The sequence below is a fragment of the Bos mutus genome, chromosome 9 (genome assembly GCF_027580195.1).
Source record: "Bos mutus isolate GX-2022 chromosome 9, NWIPB_WYAK_1.1, whole genome shotgun sequence".
NCBI classification, from domain to species: Eukaryota; Metazoa; Chordata; class Mammalia; order Artiodactyla; family Bovidae; genus Bos; species Bos mutus.
The window spans coordinates 32,166,483-32,186,385 of NC_091625.1; the positions used below are offsets into that span (position 1 = coordinate 32,166,483).

Below are 19,903 nucleotides of genomic sequence, written 5' to 3' on the forward strand. Positions count from 1 at the left end.
CCACATGTACTTTACTCCCCCACCCATCTTTAACTTCTGGCAACCATTCATCTCTTCTGCATTTCTTTAATGTTGGCATTTTAAGAACATTGTAAATGGAATTGTAAAATATATAACCTTTTGATATTGGCTTTTTTCCACTCAGCATAATTCTCTGCAGGTTCATTCAGGTTGTTACATGTATCAGTAGTTGTCCCCGTAGTATTGACCTCTCTTATTTGTTGTCTTCACCCACTGAAGGACATCCATTTGTTTTGTGCAAATTCAGGCAGGAGTTGAGTTGCAGGAGTTTTTGTGCAAATTTAGGCAGGAGTTGGTTATACGATAATCATATGTTTAGTTTGTTAAACATCCCCACCAGCAAGGTACGAGTGACCGAGTTTCTTCACATCCTCACCAGCATTCGATGTGTTATTTTGTATTTTAGCCATTCTGGTAGGAGTGTAGTGATATCTCATTGTGAATTTTACTTTGCATTTCCCTAATGGCTAATAGTATTGAGGATTTTTCCACATGCTCATTTACCATTTGTGTATCTTCTTTTCCAATTTGATTATTTCTGTTTTTACACCCATCTGTGGCTTCAGTGACCATCTATTGTGCTGTGACTCCAAATATGTATTTCTAGACCAAGAAGGTCTATGGAGAAGGAAATGGCAGCCCACTGCAGTGTTCTTGCCTGGAGAATCCCAGGGACAGGGGAGCCTGGTGGGCTGCCGTCTATGGGGTCGCACAGAGTCGGACACGACTGAAGTGATTTAGCAGACCAAACTACTTGCCTTGTGAATTAGATTTATACCTTTTACAACTTTTTAGACTGTTAGATATTCTAACTCACAGTCTATGTTTTAAAATATTAGCTCACCATCTCCCTCACTTCTAAAATATGTTTCCATTTCTAAAGTTTCCACTTGAATTTATGGTATCACTGTTTACTGAGTTGCTAAAACTATGAATCTAGGAGGTGCCTTCAACCTTTTTTCTTCACTCCACATCCTGTTAGTTCCTCCTCTTAAATATTCTCTGTATCTGTTTCCTCTTCTTTCATCCTTCTGCCACACTTGATTCATGGTTGTACCATTTCTCACCTGAATTATTGCCGCAGCCTTCTTGCTAATCTCTCTTCTACGGTCCATTCTCCAGACTCCAGTTGGGTTAATTTTTGCTTAACTCAAGTCTCACCATGTGACTTTAATCCTTCATTGATTTCTTGTGTCCTTCCTTAAGTTCTGAAGCAGCCCAGCACCAGGGGAAAAAACTTAGGAGGCTCTTGGGAAGAGCCTAAATTGATTTGCTACAAGTACAGCATTTCTTTTTTTTTTTTTTAACAAACTTTTTATTTTATATTGGGGTATAGCCAAATAACAATATTGTGATAGTTTCAAGTGGAGAACAAAGGGATTCAGCCATACATATACAAGTATCCATTCTCCCCCAAACTCCCCTTCCCATCCAGGCTGCCACATAATATTGAGCAGAGTTTCCTGTGCTATACAGTAGGTCCTTATTCATTGTTCATTTTAAATATAGCAGTGTGTACGTGTCCATCGCAAACTCCCTAACTATCCCTCCCTCTGGTAACCATAAATTTGTTCTCTAAGAAGCATAGCATTTCTTTGAAATCTCATGTTTTAGCTTTGAAATTTTTAATTTGTATTTTACTCATATCTTCAGTATTAATATAAAAACAGTGACTTTTCCAGAAATATTCAGGTCAATATCATGTTTCAGAAGATGGCATAGGTCCACACATTTTCAATATCTTAGTTTGAGGACCGTGAATCAAAACATGCAATGGAAAGCATTTGTATTAAAAAAAGCTTTCTCAGAACTGGGCTCCATTGTCTTTCCAATATGACTACTTGCTCTCTGGGCGCTTGCCACACCAAACTTTTTATAGTTTGTCTGATAGACCAGGTTCTTTCTGCTTTTGCATATGTTAGCCTGTGTTACTGTGACAATTCCTTTGTGATCCTATCCCCAGTTTCCTTCTCCTAGGAAATCTGGGTTCTTAACATCCCCCCTACTCTCATTATAACCTGTGTTCATCTCTGATACCCCACTTAACTCCTTGACATGATGTTTTTCCCTCTAGCCTGTGCAGTTATAAAAACAAGGTTATATTTTATTCTCCCCTAGTATAGTACCTGGCATTCGGTATGTGTGGATTTATGAAATAATCTAAAATTCAGATTAAAATGATGACTTCCAAATCACCAGGAACATTTACCAGATAGTGCTTAACATCATTGAGGGATATTGTGGAAGAAGTCTTACCTGGGTGGGAAGTTTCCTCCTAAATATATGTTATATTCTACTAGTGAGTGAGAAAAGTTTTAAAAATTTCCTTTCTGTTAGCACCTTGCTTGCAAACTGAAAGCTTATACAGAAATACCTTGATTCATTTGAGCAGCTGAAAATTTTCTTATCCTCATCAAAGCTAGATAAACCTCTAAATTGATACTTTATGATAGTCTGTAGTAGTCTAAGAGGTATACACAATTCTATGATATTTTAATGGAAATATATATGTCCTAATTTTAAAAAATAATACTTTGTAAATACTTTGTAATTTTTGTAAATTTTATCTAAAATACTAATATTTTTAGAATACACTAAATCCCTTTTTTCCCTTGGATTCCAGCTTCCTTACGCTCTGAACTAAACCAGCAACATGCAGCTGCAATTGATTTGTTAAGGCATAATCATCATCAAGAATTGGCAGCTGCTAAAATGGAATTAGAGCGAAGCATAGACATCAGCAGAAGACAGGTAAAAGAGCATTGGGTTCTGTGATGACTTCTTAAATGTGAACAGATTTGAAAATGTTCACAATTTTATGAAAATTATTTTGTAATGACTAATATTTCCTAGTAATTATTTACTGTCTATATTAAAGAGTTATTTTTAAATAGAAATAGGTAATTTGACTTTAGTATAATGGTCAGTTTATGACCTTTCAATTGAATATTTTGAATTTTATTTGCATTTTGAGTGAAGCAATGAAGTGTGAATAATACAAAGAGTAAAAACAGAATACTATAAAACAGCAGTGTCCAGTGGAACTTGCCATGATGAGGGACCTGTTGTTTTAATATATCTGTCCTAAGGTAGTCACTAGCCAGACATGTCTAGTGTAACCAAGGACCTGATTTTTTAATTAGTTTTTATTAATTTATTTAATTGATTTCAGTTAATTTAAACTTGACTATAAATAGCCATATCAAATAGCACAGCCATAGAAGTAGCAGGTCCTCAGGAAGAATAAAGATAATTTGTATTTCCATATCACTAGCACAGCTACTGTTCACACTTTACATTTTTCTCATAAGTACTGTCTTTAATTAGATAGTTTGTATCCTGAATATATGGATGAAATGGATTTCTAGGCAAAGTACAATGAAGGCCATTCTTTATCAGTTTATTACTAATGGCTTTCACTTTGTTCTTCAAATATGTTAAATGATCAGCTCAAATTTTCCTTCATTACTAGAAAGCTTTAAATGAACTACCTTATAACCATGGAGGTAAGTTCTTTTCTCTTCAGCTAGACTGCTGCTGGAATTGACAATGTCTAGGTCTGCAGAATTTGCCGAAAGCAGTGACTTCTAGGAAGATGGAAGGGAGCTTATCTGTCAGACAAGATAACTGCTTGACCAGCATGAAGCAAATGAAGTCTTCTAAGCAACAGGATGTATGTGTTTGGGGATGGCCTTCATTAGAGGCTGGTCCTTTTTAAATGAAAGGACAATGGTACCAGCATTTTACATCAAGACCACATAACTTTCTGAGTACATAAGAGCCCTGTGTTCTAATCTCAGCTATGCCACTGATTATAAGTCATTCTTGGACAAATCCTCTCTTTGGTATTCTTTTCTTAATCAGTAAAATGAGGGAGATGTGTTTATATGGTCTTTCGAGTCCCCTGTGGCCCTGAAATTACTGAAACTGAATCTATATAAACACTTCCTTATATATATGAGAATAGAGGTTTCCTGGTTTCAGCAGTTTGCTTTTGAAGCAATGTCAGATTTATTACATTTGACATTCCAGTATGTCATTTTCTTCCCCTTAAACAGAGAAAGTGAATAGGTAGAAAACTTTTCAGAACTATTTATTTTCCAGAGTAAGGAGCACATGTGCAGAATAACAGATCTACAGGATGAAGTAAGACACAGAGAGCATCACATCTCAGACTTGGATAAGGAGGTGCAGCACCTTCATGAAAATATAAATGCCCTGACCAAAGAATTGGAATTTAAGGGAAAAGAAATTCTCAGAATACGAAGTGAATCCAACCAACAGATGAGGTATGCCATTAATTACTACAGAAGGAATTTTCAGTGTTACCTGAAAGACTATTGCAATGGTATTTAACAATACATGCCTATTTTCATGACTAGATAGCCTTCCAGTAAGATACTGAAGACCAAGTTTTTACTTTGTTGACTATGTTATCATTTGACTGTAAAAGAAATGTTTATATTCTGAATGATGTATATTCATTTACTAACTTTTCAAATTATATATAAGTAAAATCTTTTAAAAATGTTATTTAAAAAAGCATTAAAGGAGACAACTTTAACAAGCTAGAAGATTAGAGCAAAGTAAGTACTTTAGACTGTTTCCAATGATTTTGTAATTTTCTATATATTATACCTAAAAACCATTTCAAATCTGGTAGAATATAGAAAGTTTTGAAAGCTTGACTTCAGAATAACATTCTCTTAACTAAAAATAAATTAAACAGGTTGCATGAACAAGATTTAAACAAGAGACTTGAAAAAGAGCTGGATGTCATGACAGCAGACCACCTCAGAGAGAAAAATATCATGCGGGCAGATTTTAATAAGACTAACGAGCTACTCAAGGAAGTAAATGCAGCTTTACAAGTGTCGTAAGTCACCTTATGTTAAAGAAAATTCACATGTGGAGAATAAATAAATTGAGAAGCACTGTGTCTCACCTCAGGTTAGCTAGCCTTGAATCGAATTAAGTGATATTTTAAAAAGAAAACTTAATGCCATATTACAGATGGTAATTACAATATAATATATTATTTAATTAGAAGAAGGCAGTTGAATGAATATGTTTAATCAGCTGCTGCTGCTACAATTGTACTAGGACAATATTTGTCCAAAGTGTCCCTCAGGGATCATGACCTATCACAGCATGGTGAAAACTCAAAAGATATCCATATTGTGACCAGTGGGATTATTATGATCCTATATATATTAATAATACATATTTTGCCAAAATACCAAAATATGTTAAAGAAACAAATATGCCTCTTAATGGTAGTAATTCCTTGTAAGAACTAGATTAGGAGATATTGGGAATGGAGAAGAGCAAAAACTTCCTTCTTATTTTGTATTACTCTATTTACACATTGTTTGAATTCCTACAACAAGCATTTGATTGATTTATGATTTTAGAAATCAATAAAGGTAAAATATCACAAAATTATGCTTATACATAGTGGCTCCTATATAGTTAAAACCCAAAGTTCTAATTACTGGTTTATGTTTTTGTTGTGTATTTTTTTTTAACTTACTTGCCCCTCTCTTTTTTATATTGATTTATAAACTTCAATAGCCAATGCACCTGGCATTCACTCCATCTCTGTGGCCTAAACTGTGGTCCAATTTAAGTTATCTCAGAAATAATTTACTCTGAGCTGCATCATATGGTTTATTCACCTTCAATCTCTCTTTTTCCAATCAATTAAAAAGACTTCATTAAAAAATGTAAGTATTTCCACAGAGTTTGATAAAGTCAAAATAGTGACTTAATTCCATTACCCTCAAAGTCAAACTTTTGGCTCGGGTGTGCCTTCTCTGCCTCTTCGCACAGCCATCCGTGTTCCCTGTCTGCTACTTGGCTGTCAGCCACACCGACACATGAGTTTCCTTCTGAGAGTCTCCTGTGTTGTCCTCTACAGTCTAGAATAACCTTCTGTGTCATTCCTATTACCTTCTTCCAGTCATCTCTCATTTCCTGCATTTAACCAGCCAAGTCTCATAGTAAATATTGTTACATATGTATCATATATGCCCACTTTATTACAGCTGAAATAGAAAACAGTCCCCCCCACACCTGACCCCCTACCCCGGTCATTGGCATTTACTTCAGTGGCCTCTGAGGTGAGGTGCTCTTTCTGATGGACCTACACAGAATTTTCCCATCAGTTGGCACTCAGGGAATATTTTACAAGTAAAAATTTTGAGGATTCCCTATAATATTTACTAATTCATAAAGTTACCATTGAAATGGTAGAGACTCATGAGATAATTTCCTCAGTCATAGTGGGTTTTGGTGTTTGTGGTTACTGGAGGTACTTTTTAAATCCTTTTGAGCTGCAGTTAGGAGCTCAGATACCTGCTGTGTAGAAGAGCTCATATCCTCACACATTTTGCAGAAATGAGTTACAATAAACCCCAGGGCTGGGCTTTCCCTTCCTCTGACCTCTGTGTTATTTATCAGGCAGAGGCTGCAAAATCTCCCACTTCATACTCTGAAAAACCATGCTCACAGTAATAATAACCTCTGTCTGTCCATGTGTCCTGTCTCCTTAGGAATGTTAATTTACAAAGAGTAAAGGTTATATCGTTTTTACTTCTTTCTGTTTTTTATGGTTTTGAACATTATAAATTTTCAGTAGATAGTAAATAGTTTACTATTCAGTTTTAATCAAAGAATTGGTATTATCATAAGTCAAGTATTTTATCTGATTTTCTAGATCTACCATTTTTTTCTGCTTCAACTAGAAGCATTTTCTATGCTAAACCAACCATATTTCTTTTTTCACCTGCTATCATCATGAAATTAGCCTCTAGTTTTAGGTATCTACTCACTTAGTTAAAAACAAACACACATACAAATGTATTTAGACCAGCAACGTCTAACAGATTTTTCTGTAACAGCAAAAATGTCCAGTATAGTAACTGCTAGCCACAAAGACTATTGAGCACTTCAGACAGTGGCTGGTGAAACCAAGGAACTGAATTTTCAACTTCATTTAATTTTAACTAATATAAATGTTAATAGCCACATATGGGCTAGTGGCTTCCATATTGAAAAGAAGAATTTTAGACAGTTGGATATTTCTGACCCGTATCCTCAAATGCAGCCTGCTAGGATCTGTTGAATGGATTGAGACATAGGTGGAATGCAGGGAGGGTCCATCTTGGTTTAAGGAACTGGGAAGAACAACTTTTGGACTATTTTCAGCCTGTTTCAAAGAACTAAGGGCACCCTATTAAAGTTCCTAGTCAACTGCACACTGACTTTGAAGCTTCAAAATCAGGAACCTCCTGTGGGTCCTCGGCAGTGGGTGTGTTGGAGGGACCAGAGGAACGTGGGTCTACCTGCAAGGTTGAAATCAGGAGCTGAGGGGCCTCTGAAGCAACTGGACATTTCTTGTTTCTGTTCCTGTCCCAAGCCCTTGTTTGGACTCCAGGGAAATGAAATGGGGACAGAAATCTAAAGGAGAGAACCTAGAGAACATTGTAGAAATAGTGATAAGACTTCTGTATCTGTTACAGAATGATTACCAGCAATCTTCTCTAGTGCTGGGTGTTAAAGCCTACTTAGGTTTTTAGATATTCTATAGAAATCATTTTATTTTTTTGAATGGTATAGTATCTTAGTAAAAACATTGTATCTAAGAAATATGTCATGGTTTTTGTTTTAGAAACAAATGAGAGAATGGGCTGTTTTTTAAAGAATTGTGTTTGAGCTAAATGTAAATATACACAGAACTTGGAGTCATGGCAGACTATATTATGCAAAAAAAAAGGTGATTTGCCTCAGAGATGATTATTGTTTAGGTTATTTTACCTTATTTTACCTTAACTTCTCACTGTACTGGGCTTCCCTTGTGGCTCAGCTGGTAAAGAATCTGCCTGTAATGCAGGAGACCTGGGTTTGATCCCTGGGTTGGGAACATCCCCTGGAGAAGGGAAAGGCTACCCACTCCAGTATTCTGGCCTGGAGAATTTCATGGACTGTATAGTCCATGGGGTTGCAAAGAGTTGGACACGACTGAGTGACTTCCACTTTCTCACTGTACTGAGGGCTTCCCAGGTGGCGCTAGTCGTAACGAACCCACCTGCCAGTGCGGGAGACAGACACAGGTCCTATCTGTGGTTGGGAAAATCCCTTGGAGGAGGGCATGGCAAAGCTTTCCAGTATTCTTGCCTGAAAAATCCCATGGACAGAGGAGCCGGGTGGGCTACAGTCCATGGGGTCACAAAGAGTTGGACACAACTGAAGCAACTTAGCACTGTAGCACTGTACTGAAGCCAAAAGATAATTTCCTCTTGGGGGAAACACTGAGTTTCTGTTCAGTTCAGTTGCTCAGTTGTGTCCCACTCTTAGCGACCTCATGGACTGCAGCACACCAGGCCTCTCTGTCCATCACCAACCCCCGGAGTTTACTCAAACTCATGTCCATTGAGTCGATCATGCCATCCAACCATCTCATCCTCTTTCGTCCCCTTCTCCTCCTGCCTTCAGTCTTCCCCAGCATCAGGGTCTTTTCCAGTGAGTCAGTTCTTCCCATCAGGTAGCCAAAGTATTGGAGTCTCAGCTTCAGCATTAGTTCTTCCAATGAATATTCAGGACTGATATCCTTTAGGATGAACTGGTTGGATCTCCTTGTAGTCCAAGGGACTCTCAAGAGTCTTCTCCAACACCACAGTTCAAAAGCATCGATTCTTGGGCGCTCAGCCTTCTTCACAGTCCAACTCTCACATCCATACATGACAACTGGAAAAACCATAGCCTTGACTAGACGGATCTTTGTTGGCAAAGTAATGTCTCTGCTTTTGAATATGCTGTCTGGGTTGGTCATAACTTTGCTTCCAAGGAGTAAGCGTCTTTTAATTTCATGGCTGCAGGCACCATCTGCAGTGATTTTGGAGCCCAGAAAATAGTCTGTCACTGTTTCTGTACTTGGACTTTAAGTAGGTTTGTGCTGTGTGTTTTTTTTTTTTTTAATGTGCTGTGTTTTTATGCTCAGTTGCTCAGTTGCGTCTGACTCTTTGAGACCCCTTGGACTGTAGCCTGCTAGGCTCTTCTGTCCATGGGATTCTCCAGGCAAAAATACTGGAGTGGGTTGCCATTTCGTCTTCCAGGGATCTTCCCGACCCAGGGATCGAACCTGTTTCTTGCTTCTCCTGCATGGACAGACGGATTCTTTACCACTGTGTCAATAATCCCTAATTAAAAAGAAGTTCTCCACAGCATTAGAATTACTTACTCTTTAAAAGTTGTTTGAGTTTTTAATATAGTACCCTAGTAGTTCATTGTTGTTTGATTTTTAAATTGCCGTAAAGTTATTTTCATAATCTTTGTGAGGTCAGGATGTATGTAGGTGGTTCTATTGTCACAAGGTTGAGTCTGTGCCTATAATTTATGTGAAAAGAAAAGTTTAATGTTATACTGCTTGAATTACTTTATTTCCTTTCCTTAAGGCTATAGGAGAAAGGTGGTATATTAGAGTTCTTTCATCTTATACGATTAAAATTCTAAAATAGATATGTGACTATTGTTGTTTGGCTCTAAAAGCTCAACTTACTGAAATTTTTTTTTTGGTCAGTTATTTTAAAAACGTAGAAGGACTATCAACTTGGAAAATTCTTATGCAGCTTTTTAAGCATTCATAGTTTTGGTTAGTGTTGTCCAGGAACCACAGACACTGACCTATATACTTTCAGAGTGAAAAAAAAAAGGGGTGGGGTGGGGCATGTATGCCTGGTAACCCTAATTAATAATTTTATATGCTCTACTTCTGTCTGTTCACTCTTTGTGTTACTTCTAATGGGAATCTGTATTCCCATTAGAGTAAAAGGCTGTATGTACTTGCATGGTTCCCTCAAGGCAGTGTTTGCCAGGCTTTAATCTTTCCTATAAAGTCTTTGGGAAATTGGTAATTTCTGTCCACCTATGATACTATTTTCTTAATATTTTTAATTGACTCATTTTAATCAGCTTTTCCTGTTAAATTTTTAACTCTGCAGTTAAACCATTATTACTACTAAAAAACATTTTTCATTATTCTAAATAGAAGCAAAGCTATAATTATATAGTTTCTTGAAAATACAACAATGTTATTAGATCCTGGCTAGCACTGATGCCCAGGAGAAGGCAATGGCACCCGACTCCAGTACTCTTGCCTGAAAAATCCCATGGACGGAGGAGCCTGGTGGGCTGCAGTCCATGGGGTCACTAAGAGTCGGACATGACTGAGCAACTTCCTTTCACTTTTCACTTTCATGCATTGAGAAGGAAATGGCAACCCACTCCAGTGTTCTTGCCTGGAGAATCCCAGGGATGGGGGAGCCTGGTGGGCTGCCGTCTATGGGGTCGTACAGAGTCAGACACGACTGAAGCAACTTAGCAGCAGCAGCAGCACTGACGCCCAAGGCCTGCTTGAGAGTTGTGGAACAGTGTAATAAGCATATATGTTATGAAGACCATTCAAGATACACAGAACCAAACAGACTTTTCTCTTCATAATCCAAATGATTAAAGGAGAACAAACTAAAAACCATCTCCTGTATTACTAGTTGTTCACACCTAGTCTTTGGTAAGCAGCTGGCTTAGAGAACTATGTGGGGCAATTGAAGAAAGATTGATGGGTGTTGACTTGAGTGGATATCAGAAGAGTACCAAGTGTACTCCCCCCATCAGGAGTTTGAAAGACTGGTAATTCTTGAAATACGTTTGCAAATTAAATCTTCATCATATTACTTGTTCTCTCCTTTAATGCTTTCTCATTTGTGTTTATATGGATGTTTCTTCAATTTAATCATTTATTTTTTCCATTTAATATCCAGGTATCTTTAAAAAAAATCTTGGTGCTGTAAAGATATTTTGTGGAGAAGATTAACTGATAATTCTGTAGGTAAAGAATGTTAAAACAAAAACATACACTGGAATTTAAGTAGAGACCTTTATTATGCAGAAAGGTGGTTCAGGGATCTTAACTAACTGTTTTAGACTCACTTTACCTTGACTTCTCATTGTACTGGTACAAAAAGATCAACATAATGGTTTAAAATAAGGCTTTAAATTAAGATTTTTGTTTTTTTAACGACCATTTATTACCAGGTATTTTTGTACAGTCTCAGGAAACAGCTCAAAAATCTTGTACCTTATTTTTAACTGATAAAGTGCTCCAGTGACCCCTTGTGGCTGCTGTGGTGTGAAACACAAATGCCCTTTTCCCTGTTTCTCAAGCTTCTCAAAACCACTGCCCATAAAACATATAAACCTTTGCCAGTACAGTGCCACGTCATGATAAAATGCAAGGTTACTGTATATGAGCTCATTGACTTGTCACAGCAGAAGACAACTGATGTTAGTGAAACGAGCCTCACACTGGACTGACAAAGTCCCAGCGGATCCTGAGACAGCTGCTGCCTCGCTCCACACTTCTCCCCCTCTTACTTCCCTACTTCCCAGAGTAGAACTTTAGCCACGGGCCTGGATAGGGAGCCAAAAATGTTATCTCCAAGTCTTTGGCTTGAGCTGAGTTAGTGGAGTTAAAGTACAAAAAATGCAGAGATTCTGGTACCCCTCTGGTATTGTGTGGGGGGAGGTAGTGGTGGGTGGGAATGGCTTATCAAATCCTAGAGAATAGATCATCTAGAAGTTTCTCAATATTGAGTAAATAAATTTTTCTGTGAATCTTCATTAACTGTAAGTTTTATTGAGCTTAAGTTTATTCTTTGTATTTTGAAAACAAGTTTTAAAAGTATTCTAGTTATTTGAATATTCTACAATTCAGAGTGCTTTTTTTTTTTTCAGACTAAGCTAGCGGTTTCTATTTGCATCCTCTTCACTGAGCCCTGTCCTATCCTTAGACTCTGCAGGGTCTGTGGCACCTCTGCTCATAAAAGTGGCCTCTGTTCTAGAATCTTCAGTGACATTTAGTTCTGTTACCTTCTCACTTCCTCCAGGGCAGATGAACAGGCCCAGAAGGAAATATAATTCTTCTTATTATCCAGTGAACCATTTTTTTTTCCAGTTTATATGTACCAGCTGATACATGGAATTTGTAAGCTGCATTTCCCATAAACCAGGAAAGAATGAGGTCATTTGTGTGTGTGCTTTGTTCCCCTTTCCTCTGTATCTTTTGTCCTTTTTATGTATGTTACCAAACCTTCTATCATCACACAATATTGTATGTGTGGTAAATTCTCTCAGTAGTAAGCCTACATGTCCAGCATCGAGCCAGCATTGCTAGGTTAGTATATTATTTCTTCTACAGCACATACCCCACCTTATTCCCGTGTATACTTAAATAACTTAAAAACGAGTGAATTCTTCCAATAGTGATCTGCAAAGCCTCTAATAACACCATTTACCCTTAAAGAGCCTTAAATAATACTGCCTCCCCTTTTTTTAACTTTTTATTTGTATTGGGGTATAGCCAATTAACAATGTTGTGACAGTTTCAGGAGAACAGCAAAGGGACTCAGCCACACTTATTCATGTATTCATTCTCCCCTAAACTCCTCCTCCCCATCTAGGCTGTCACATAACATTGAGCAGAGTTCCAGGAAATAACACTAACTCTTGAGGTAGTCATGTCATGATGCTTACAAGTTTTAGCAAAAACGTTCAACTGTGTAAATTTTGTGTGTTCAGCTGGACTAATTTGAAAAATATAGGCATTACAAAATAATGTCTGCATCATATCAATGAACTAAAGGTTTTCTTGTTTTTAGACTAGAAGAGATGGAAGAAAAATATCTAATGAGAGAATCAAAACCAGAAGATATACAGATGATTGCAGAATTAAAAGCCATGCTTACAGAAAGAGACCAGGTCATAAAGAAGCTAATGGTAAATTGTTTTGGTTTTGCAAAGTGGGAGGTTATGGTGTAACTATGTTAATAATTAATAGGCTGTTGAATGGGAAAATATTTTTAAGTAATGCTAAACAAAAGTTGAAAAAGTACAAAATATGTATTATGATTGAACATTTGTTAAAATGTTTTACAAGGATAAATACAGTTTTAAAATTTAAACTTGGTATTAGTGTAAGGAGATTTTTTTCAGTAATTTTTTTTAAAAATGCTTTTTAATACATATTGAATGTTCAGTAATATGTCATTGCCAGTGTACAGTTAATAAACTGTTGAAGTGTGTGTGTGTGTGTGTGTACTATACATGTAGAATTAGAATTGGATGGGAAAGAACATTCAGCACATACATGCATTAGCCTGCAGTGTATACTTCCAATTAGTCATGTTAACTTCCTAAAGTGTATTCCACCAAAACCTGATCCAAAGACATACTTCATGGAAAAAGGATTCCATTGTCTTAGGGTTTCCCTAAGAAAAGCTACCAGCTCTCTGTTGAGAGTCTCAATGCACACTGAGGTGTTAGGGGCTCTGAGAAGTCCATCAGGGAAGAAAATACAGATTTAACAATAAATATACTGCCTTCATTAGAGTCATTATTCTTCAAGAATAAAAATACACAAATGTTTTAAAATTCATAAAACATTTCAGAATCTTCTAAAATTATATGACCTGATCAGTAAGTAAAATACTGCTTTTTACTGCTACTGACAAATAAAAATCATAGTAAAACTAGAAATGGAATGCTAACCATTGTATTTGCTAATTGATTTCTTCATAACAGCTTTGGATATTAGCGTGCAAAGAGAGTCTAAGAGCATTTATATTTGAAGTCCTTGTTCCTTAAAATGTTTCTTGAAGCATGTAGGAAAGCCATCCTATTTCCTGGCATTAGAAGTTCCTGCCAAAAGCAAGAGGTAGTTGACTAGGGGTTCATAGATGAAACCCAGAAGCAGGCATTGGAAAGACAGAGTATGAGATACTTCATCCTACTAAATACCCATTTTCCCAAGCTTTGTGAACATGAGCACATGCATCATAGCTTGCTCTAATAGCAGTAGATTCAGAAAAATTACCTTATATTCCCTCCATGAAATCAGCAAATGTATTACTATTTTTTAATCTTTGGTAGAAATCGCTATTGATTTTCCAGTTCTAGCCACAGGGTAGTGTAGAGTCTTTTCACTACTCCCTGATTCTATGAACTGTGAGGCACACGTGGGCTAAGATTAACAATGCAAATTATAGTCAGTGGTAACTAGAAGGGGGCTGAATAATCAAGTTCTACTAGAGCATAGCCCTGCCTTTCACAACACAGTGATCCATTTACTTATGTGTTTACTTCCTACAGTCTGATTGTAGGAAGCACTTGGTGAAACCAAAGGCAAAGGGCTTATCTCTGTATGGACCATTCACTTTTTCTCTATTCTGTGGTTACCACTGCTGAAATATATTGATGTCTCAGAGAGCAGATTAGGACTCACAAATAATGATACACCATAGTGTCATCTTCCTAGACGGAAACAACTCAGCCACGCACACAGCTCCATGAAAACAAGTTAAGCCTAATCAAAACACACATCAGCCCTCTGGAAAAGAGATGGGCCAAATAGAGAGTTTAGTTCTAGCCTTGGAGGGAAGAGGTATGAAAGGGTAGAGAGGAGTCCCAGAGCATAAGGTTTTAAAGGTGTTGAGAACTTACCAACCAGCCAACTTTAAGACCCTGGCAATTAGGTCTAGAACTCTTTGAATGATGTATATAAATTTTCATTCAGGTTTTGTATTAAATTTTGAATGAAATGGCATTTATATAGTTAAGATTTAAATAGTCAGTAGAAAATGTTTAAGAAATGTTTGTAATCCTTTTGCATAGGAGGATAATAAATTTTATCAGCTGGAATTAGTCAATCGAGAAACTAACTTCAACAAAGTGTTTAACTCAAGTCCTACGGTTGGTGTTATTAATCCACTGATGAAGGTATGTGCTATAAACATTGTAAAATAGGAATGTGGTTTTAAACGTGATTAAAATTTTTATAAAATATTTAGAGCAGCATAGGATAAAGCTTCCAAAAAGTGTTTCCTTAAATTTAATAATCTAGGACTAAATCTATGAATTCTTTGTGTACTAATTTTCAGAATTAGATGCTAATAACATTCATTTATTTGCTGAGAATTCATATTCCTTGAAACAATGTTTTATTAACATTGTAAAACCTTGGTTATACCATTTCATTTTTCATATCTTTTTTTTTTTTAAAAGCTAACTTCTGAGTCTTTTCAAGATAATTTCCATCATTTCCTTAGTGTTCAGTATCCTCTGGGGAATCTTGAAAAGTACTCCAAGCAGTGTATCCCCAACAGCTCTCCCTGCCATCATAATGGGCCTTGGGTTGGACATGCATTTTGTTACCTACTCGTCTTCAGAGAATGGCCTTATTTCTCATGGCCTTCTCACCTTTTTTTGATAATTAAAATTGAAAATGACCTATTCTAACATTCTGTTGCTGTCTTAGGACAGATAGAAGAGCCTTATAGACAAATGAAATGGACATGGCTAAGCCTTGTACCTCTTGGTGCCCCAGACTACTCTGGCTCCTGTTGTGGTGCTATAGGTATAATGGAGACTTAGTAAATATTTGTTCAGTAGCAAAAGGTCATATTTTCTTATAAGCTAGAACAAATCACTCTAGTGAATAAAGCAAGTAATAAAAAATAGTTATGTATGTTGGCTTTATAGGGATTACATATCTTTTAGCATAAATCAGTAGTAGAAATAAAAATGCCAGTGCTGAAGCTGGTTTTTTTTTCCAATTCATATTTCATTAATTTTCACGTCATACCTAATTTCTCTTAGGCCTTTAGCCAGAAAAACTTCTGCTTTCCAAGCTCATAAAACTTCTGTTAAGAAGATGGGATCTATCCTTCCTTTACAAGTTAAACTGCTTCAAACTGTAAACTGTTTTCTAAAATGACTTAAATGATTTGTAAAATGGAATGGCATATAGAGCCTTTGCAAAAAAAATTATTGGTGAATGAATGAATATAGTTAGTTTCAGTTTTTAAATTCATTATTTAGGGTGACATAAGAGTTTGAGTGAACTCCGGGAGTTGGTGGTGGACAGGGAGGCCTGGCATGCTGCAATTCATGGGGTCGCAAAGAGTCGGACACGACTGAGCGACTAAACTGAACTGAACTGAAGCTTTTAATTAAAAAGCTAGGTTATGAGACTTGTTAAAACAAGATTAGAAATATTTTCTTTTTACTTATTTTATTAGAATTACATTTTTAGTCACAAGATCATTATTGTAGAATGTTGTCAATGATACTTTTGATTTCTTAAAATAAAAACTTAAGTAGTTTTGATTATGCCTTCTTATGACTAGAAATGCCAAAGATACATCTTCATAAATTTTGACTCCTAATAGTGATTCAGTTTTCACAAATAATTCTGAAGACGGTATCACCCTTTATTTTTGCAGTTATGCTAAAATAGGCTTCTTTCCTGGGACTTTATGATTCACAGAAAACGACATAGAGGACAATGTCTAGATAATGAGGTCATTACACATAAGGAAAAGGACCATCTTGTCTATTGTCTTTCTTTAAAATTCTGGAGTCATCTTACAAAAAAATTATTTCATACATTTAATTAGCACGCTTGTAGTCAGTAAAAGATGGGAATATTCAAAATATCATACATATTAATTTTTATTCCACATAGCAAGATGATGTTCATTGATTCTACAAATGAATAGAGCTTAAAGCTAATGATTTGAAAGCCAATAGATATTAACAATCCGCAGTTGTATTGCTGTTTTCATCTGTCAATTTTAAAGACCAGTTAAAAGATTACATTGATCACTTTTGTTTTATAACTTTTAAATGTCTTAAAAGATTGTGAGCTAATTATGATACTACTAATGAATTGGTAAATGAGACTTAAGTATACAGATTTCATTTTCCCTTTCAGAGAGATGGTATAGTGAATTTAAAACCAAATTATTTCTCTAGGTCAGCTCTAAGTCCTAGGTAGAAATGTGAGATTTGTTTCAAACTAACTTTGCCAAGCATTTTCTCATTCCTTTTATTTTCCAGGCAAGGACTGCCTCCCTTTGACAGATGGCTAAAGTTCACGGACCTCTCTTTTAAAATTATGTTAACTTTTCATCTTTTCCTTATTTTAGCCTAAACCCATGCAACCTCATGAGATCCATGAGATGTACTCTTTCCCTCTTTCCCTCCCGGTAGTCTTTACCCCTTGGCCTTCTCTCCACCCACCCTCCTCCCCATGAACCATTCCTAAACATTTTTTCCTCATTCTTTCTATCCAAGCAGTATGTCTGTCTGTGAGGGTTCCATGTAGATAAAGAACACCTCCAAAGATCCCCAGACCACATTTTGGGTAACACTGGTTCATTTTAACATCCAGCTTCCAAAATTTTCCCATGCCAAATTTATTTCTTCTGCTCTTCCTGTTTTCTCATTCGTCCTCATGCAGGCACTGTCCTCACATGTATTATTTTTAATGCAGCAAAAGAAGAAGAACGATAAGTCACCAACAAACAGGTTTGTGAGTGTTCCCAATCTAAGTGCTCTGGAATCTGGTGGAGTGGGCAATGGACATCCTAACCGCCTGGATCCCATTCCTAACTCTCCCGTCCATGATATTGAGTTCAACAGCAGCAAGCCACTTCCTCAGCCTGTGCCACCCAAAGAGCCCAAGACATTTCTGAGGTGAGCCCTGTCTCACCAGTGCAGTTTTTTCTTTTTTAACTTGAGAAATTTACTTCTTACATTGCAGAAATCTACTACTTTAAGAACAGCCTAGCAAAAGAAATTTTACTGTGAAATATCTTCAAAATATATTTATCACCTCTCTAGAGAACTCCTTTTTGACTGTTAAAAAGATTTTTTCTATTTTGTTGTCGGTCAATTTTCTAAATGCTTAAAGAGGTGCTAATGTAATTATATGCTTAGAATTTTAATATGTAAGAATTATCACCAATTTTTCATTAACAACCCATCCTTATTACAGAAATTCAAAATATTTTTTAGTAAGTGGCTTTTGTTTATTATTTGTTTATTTTCCCCTTGCTTATTTATAAACATATATGCTTCTTGCCAAAATAAAAAAATACATAAGCTCTGGGAACTTAATGATAAAAGTAGGAAATTTAGAAGAAAAGTTTTGTAATTAACATTCCAATTTTATCTCAGAGTTCTCAAATGTATTAACACGTAAAATTAGAATGAAATTATTTGTTTACTCATGAAATAATTAAAGTCAGAAAGTACTGTTATTTTATGCTTACTGATTTTGTGCTGTTTTAAAATTTTTTGACTTGTTCTTATTAAATCTCCGTGTCACTAGTAATAATCTTACAGGTAAACTACTTTTTTTTCTAAACTGATTAATGACTAGTTAATGATATTATTTCAAATAGAAAAGAAGATAGCAAGAATGAAAAGTAGTCAAATACACGTTTGAATGTGTCTCCTGCTAAATACTGTGTGTTGCTTATTTTCCCTCATGCATGGGTGCGTTCAGGTATCATTAAGATGCATGTGCATGGGCTCAAGGAACATGGCTACTGGAGTTTCCATTACACATTGTTGCGTGCCTTGTAATTGCCCCCAAAGACGGTAGGGATGCTTTTATTTTCTTAACTAGCCCAAAGAATCTTTAGTTAGAGTTAAGATAAGTATAAAGTATATAACTTCGAAGATGGAGGGGAAATTGGCTTTTTAATACATTCCTTTCCCCTAGAGTATCTGCTTGTGGAATTATGAAAGTTTAAATACACATACAGAAAAATATTATACCATGGTTTAGTCACTTAAATTAGTTATATTTAAGGACACATCTGTAAGAAATACTTGTGTCAGATTCTAAAAAAATTTTAATGAAAAGCAAAAAGGTGCTGAACGAGAAGAATGTTATCTTGTTCTTATATCCCGCAGTTCCTCCTGAACTTTTTTGTTCAAAGAGGGTCACATTACTTTTCTCAACTGTCTGATTTTTGGTTTTTGTGTTTTTTTTTGTAATTGTTGTGTAACATGGCTTCTCCTTAACGGACTTCATCTGAGCTGCTTCTGCACTCTCCTGGAGGGGAGACCCCATCTAGTGTAGAGGAAACAGCCAAGCTTTAAAATGCATCTCCTGACATAGGGAACTAGTTGTGGTCGTCTGCCCTGATGTTTTATGTGCTTTTCCCTTCATTTTGCAAAACAGCTTAACGCTGGGTTACATGTCTCTCTCTTTATGAATCCAGTCCTCCTCAGAGTGAAGCTTCCCCGGTGGCTTCTCCAGATCCCCAGCGCCAGGAGTGGTTTGCCCGGTACTTCACGTTCTGAAAGAACTGCTTTGGCACAGTTCTGTGTGGACTGTTACTAAGAGCATGACCTTATACAGATCATTATGTGAGCAGGCTCTCCTGTGTCACACACTGTGAGAAAGTATGTGTCTCTGCAGTTGAAAATGCCCTGTACTTCCTGTGATATTTATTGGACTCACTCTAAGGTACTATATTATGTGTGTAATTATAACAGTTATTTTTATTTGAGATGGAAGAATCTTTAATCTTTGTAATTACTGCATAATAAATTTTGTTAGAACAAACAATGTTTTTCTTTTTTCTAGTAAGTTTGTTGGTAATTTTTAAATACTTTTAAATTCCAGGTAAGACTTGCCAGAAAAAGTTTCGCTGAATAATAATCATAAAATATCAATTATTTTACTTCGATAATAGCAAAGTCGGGATAGAGAAATAAATGTTATAACCTATTCATTTGTTGCCTTGCCATGTATAACTAAAGTGTGTTCTCTAAATTTAGAAGGCTAGAATGAAAACACTTGTGGGAATTATGGACTTCCAAGTATATAAAATACTGCCAACTTATGTTTTTGGAATTATTCTGATAGTTAAAGACCTAGACTTTGTAGTACAGCATCTGTGCTCAGTATTAAGAAGCCAGCTTGTCAGTTTTCTAAATAGGCAGTTTAGTATTGACACATGAACATGGA

At 36.2% G+C, this 19,903-nt stretch overlaps 1 protein-coding gene across 5 annotated transcripts in view; it reads left to right on the forward strand.

The window, feature by feature from the left end:
* Nucleotides 1–19,501, forward strand: part of FAM184A (family with sequence similarity 184 member A) — a 123,422-nt gene extending 103,921 nt beyond the window's left edge. For 2 of the 5 annotated variants that reach the window (XM_070376355.1, XM_005901636.3), the window contains 7 exons: nt 2,645–2,772; nt 4,126–4,310; nt 4,751–4,897; nt 12,738–12,855; nt 14,749–14,853; nt 17,411–17,613; nt 19,152–19,501. In XM_070376355.1, the coding sequence (XP_070232456.1) occupies nt 2,645–2,772; nt 4,126–4,310; nt 4,751–4,897; nt 12,738–12,855; nt 14,749–14,853; nt 17,411–17,613; nt 19,152–19,233 (968 nt within the window). In that variant the 3' untranslated portion in view covers nt 19,234–19,501. The remainder of the gene's footprint in view (nt 1–2,644; nt 2,773–4,125; nt 4,311–4,750; nt 4,898–12,737; nt 12,856–14,748; nt 14,854–17,410; nt 17,614–19,151) is intronic. The other 3 variants (XM_070376356.1, XM_070376358.1, XM_070376357.1) reach the window with 2 other exon arrangements.
* The last annotated feature ends 402 nt before the right edge of the window (nt 19,502–19,903 follow it).